This window comes from Bombina bombina, chromosome 4 (assembly GCF_027579735.1).
Source record: "Bombina bombina isolate aBomBom1 chromosome 4, aBomBom1.pri, whole genome shotgun sequence".
NCBI classification, from domain to species: domain Eukaryota; kingdom Metazoa; phylum Chordata; class Amphibia; order Anura; family Bombinatoridae; genus Bombina; species Bombina bombina.
In genome coordinates, this window is record NC_069502.1 from 589885235 (window position 1) to 589888631 (window position 3397).

The 3397-nt window shown below is 42.8% G+C and overlaps 1 protein-coding gene across 1 annotated transcript; it reads right to left on the reverse strand.

The window, feature by feature from the left end:
• Nucleotides 1–566: 566 nt before the first annotated feature.
• LOC128657684 (SCAN domain-containing protein 3-like) lies at nucleotides 567–2438 on the reverse strand. Its single transcript, XM_053712082.1, has one exon. The coding sequence runs from the start codon at nucleotides 2436–2438 to the stop codon at nucleotides 567–569; it is 1872 nt and encodes a 623-aa protein (XP_053568057.1).
• Nucleotides 2439–3397: the final 959 nt, after the last annotated feature.

The following is a 3397-nucleotide window of genomic DNA, read 5'->3' on the forward strand; positions in this document are numbered from 1 at the left end:
CTGTCTTAGATCTCCTCTAAAGGAGTCTCTACCAAATTCAGTCAGGCAAGGCATCGCACAAAGAAGATGCCACACTGGTACAGTGGCAATGCAAACTGCAGGTTGCCAGTAAAGACCCAGATGAACATACGTTCTTCTTTATTAAGCCTCCAGTTTTTGTCCTTAAAGGAGCAGCTATCCTCTATAGCAGTGATTTTCAACCTTTTTTTTTGCCGTGGCACACTTTTTTACATTAAAAAATCCTGTGGCACACCACCATCCCCAAATTGTAATAAATCACACATTGTAGCGATTCAATTAAATTAAGCTTTATTAGCATGCATGACAGTCACTATAACTGTATTGCCAAAGCTAGAGGAACAATAATAACCATAAAAATCTCACTGAGAACAACAACATGCATCAACAAGTGCAAAAAACAAAAATGAACAATGAAGAAAAAATAATTTATTACAAAAATACAGTACTGAGTACAGTGGTACACCAAAGTGAACAACAGTAGTGAGGAAACACGAACAATAAACAAAAAGTAACAGTTTAGTCTCTCAATTTGTATAGTTACTAACTCAGTGTGAAACCTGGGCCTGTTTAGATAAACACAAAGCCGATATCCTGGCAGGAACTGAAGAAAGGCACACACGAAGCTCTTCCTCAACAGCCCTCAGTATCTCTCTGTTTTTAGTTTTTATAGCAGTCATGCTTGAAAAGCTCAGTTCACAGAGATATGTTGTGGAAAATGAGAGCAATGTTGAAAAAGCTTTGTTTGCCAGAATGGGGAACTCCTTGGCAGCAGTCAGCCAAAAACTGTCCAAAGGTAGATCAGCAAAGCTTAGCTTTAAACCACGGTCTTGTCTCAGTACAGTTAGTTCCTCTTGTTCCTGCAAAGTCATGTCCTTTCCAAAAACTGCTCCTGAGCTATATGGGTCTCTAACCCAGTCAAGGCATTCAGTGGAGGTTGAGGGGAAATAAAATGACAACTTCTCCTCAAGGGTTTTCAAATGTTTACCAATTATCTCAAACAGCACAGAAGTGTTGACATCTCCTTGACATTTCTGGGTGAGTGGGAAAATGTCAATGTTGTCACTTTCCAGATGTTGTCGCCAGAGGTTCAGCTTTGAACGGAATCCGTTAATTTTATCTGTGCTTGTGAGCAGGTTTTCATTTCGGTCTTGCATTCGTGTGTTCAGTTCATTCAGATGCTGAAACATATCTGCCAAGTATGCCAGCCTTGCACACCACTCATCACTTGCAAGCTGCTTTGCGTCATCGCATCTCTCATTAGTCAAAAACACTTTTAGTTCCTCCCGTAGCTCATAAACACGGGCCAGCACTTTGCCGCGCGACAACCATCGGACCTCCGTATGGAGCAATAAGGCGTTATGCTCTGCACCCATTTCTTCACACAATGATGCAAATATGCGGCTTTTCAGAGGCCTTGACTTTACAAAGTTTACCATGCGCACAACATCATCCAACACAGAAGCTAGGTCTGCTGGTAAAGTCTTGGCAACAAGCGCCTCGCGGTGCAAAAAACAGTGTGTAACAATAACATCTGGTTGTTTCTCTTTCACTCTGCTAACAAAGCCTTTTGTGCGCCCGACCATAGCTGCAGCCCTATCAGTGCAGACACTCGTGCAGTTTTCCCACTTAAGTCCACCTTGTTCAAGATAATCTGATGTGACCCGAAAAATTTCCTCTCCTGTTGTTTTTTCTGGTAATGCCTTGCAAAATAGGAAGTTTTCTCTGATGGCGTCTCCATCCAAAAAGCGCACATTGGCCAAGAGTTGAGCATGTCCACTAATGTCCGTAGACTCATCAAGTTGCAGTGCAAATTTCCCACTGATGTGTATCTTTTCCAAAACAACACTTTCAATGTCAGCAGACATGTCATCAATACGTCGAGCAATTGTGTTATCTGAGAGTGGGACTTTGGCTACTTCTTTAACCGCGTCAGGGCTAAGCATCTCAGCCACAATGGCTTTGCAGGCAGGTAGTATTAATGTCTCTGCTATAGTGTGTGGCTTTTTTGATTTGGCTACGAGTTCAGCTACTAAGTAGCTAGCTTTGAGAGCTCTCTCAGACACCTTTGCATTTTTTTTCATTAAAATTCCCTGCTTCTCATTGTGTTTACGCAGGCGAACAAAATATTCTGTGTTCTTGTTTTGAAGTGACTGGTGTTTTGTTTGGAGATGGCGTTTAAGCTTGCTTGGGACCATGGCATGGTTGGATAGCTTTTCCCCACACACCAAACATAACGGTGTAGGTGCAGTCGGATCCCCGGTGAAAGTAAATCCAAATGAAAGATAACTTTCGTTGTATTGCCTTGAGCTCACCATTTTTGTTTTTTTTTGTTCACCACTCACACCAGGCTCTTCGTTTGAATTATTTGCAGGGCCTTGCTCAGAGTTGGCATTTTTCCTTTTCAAGAACTTATCCATCGCTGTAGGAGAACTGTCTGGGATGAGTACGTAGGAGGTTAGCAGCAACTACCGACAGCCCTGGAAAAAATAAAAGACGAGCCCTATATTTTATCAAGATATATATATATACTGTATATATGTATGTGTGTCAGGCACACCTTGTCAGTGGCCGTATAAGCCTGATGGGCAGGCACATCTGGTCAGTGGCGAGATCACAGGGCGCTGTATACAGAGATCACAGGGCAGACACACTTTGTCAATATCTATATACACACAGAGGCCAGGCACCATGCTCTGCATTTATACTAACAGGAAACCACAAACAGATACCTCAGTATATGTGAACAAAATAAACACAGGTAAGCCATCTGGTCAATGTCTATAAAAAAAACAAAAAAACACAAAGCACCGTCTCATCTCTAGGTAGGACATTCTTTCTACAGAAAACTATCCACTTTAGGCTTGTCTGTGTGTGGACACATAATCATGCACACTAAATACATGCATGCAATCATGCCCTCACTATATAATTCTACTTCAGGAGCTGTGAAAAAGTGAGACAGACCTGGTGTTATGCAAGAAACATTCTGCATTCACTGACTTGCTATCCATATTCTGTGTCCCAAACAGGTACATCATTACCCCACCCACTCCATTGTCAAAGCATTTACCCAGTCGACCCCATGCACCTGTGCCAGGCCCCAGCAGGTACCTCACCATTCGCAGACAGCAGGTTGTCATGTGCTGAGAGCGGGTGAGGGCTCCGGTCAGGGCCGGTGCAAGGATTTTTGTCTACACAGGTAAAGGTGCATTTTGATGCACCCCCCAGTCCCAATACCCCCACAACGACACCATAAAACCTCCCAACTGTGTGAGAAGAGTGCTATCTATAATATGACACACATGAACTAACACCCTCCAGTGGTGAAAAACTGTAAAAATGCCCTAAGAGAAGAGGTCTTAAGGCTTAGAAATTA

Coding starts and splice junctions, on each gene's coding strand:
- LOC128657684 (XM_053712082.1), bottom strand. CDS start 2,438: ATGGATAAGTTCTTGAAAAGGAAAAATGCCAACTCTGAGCAAGGCCCT.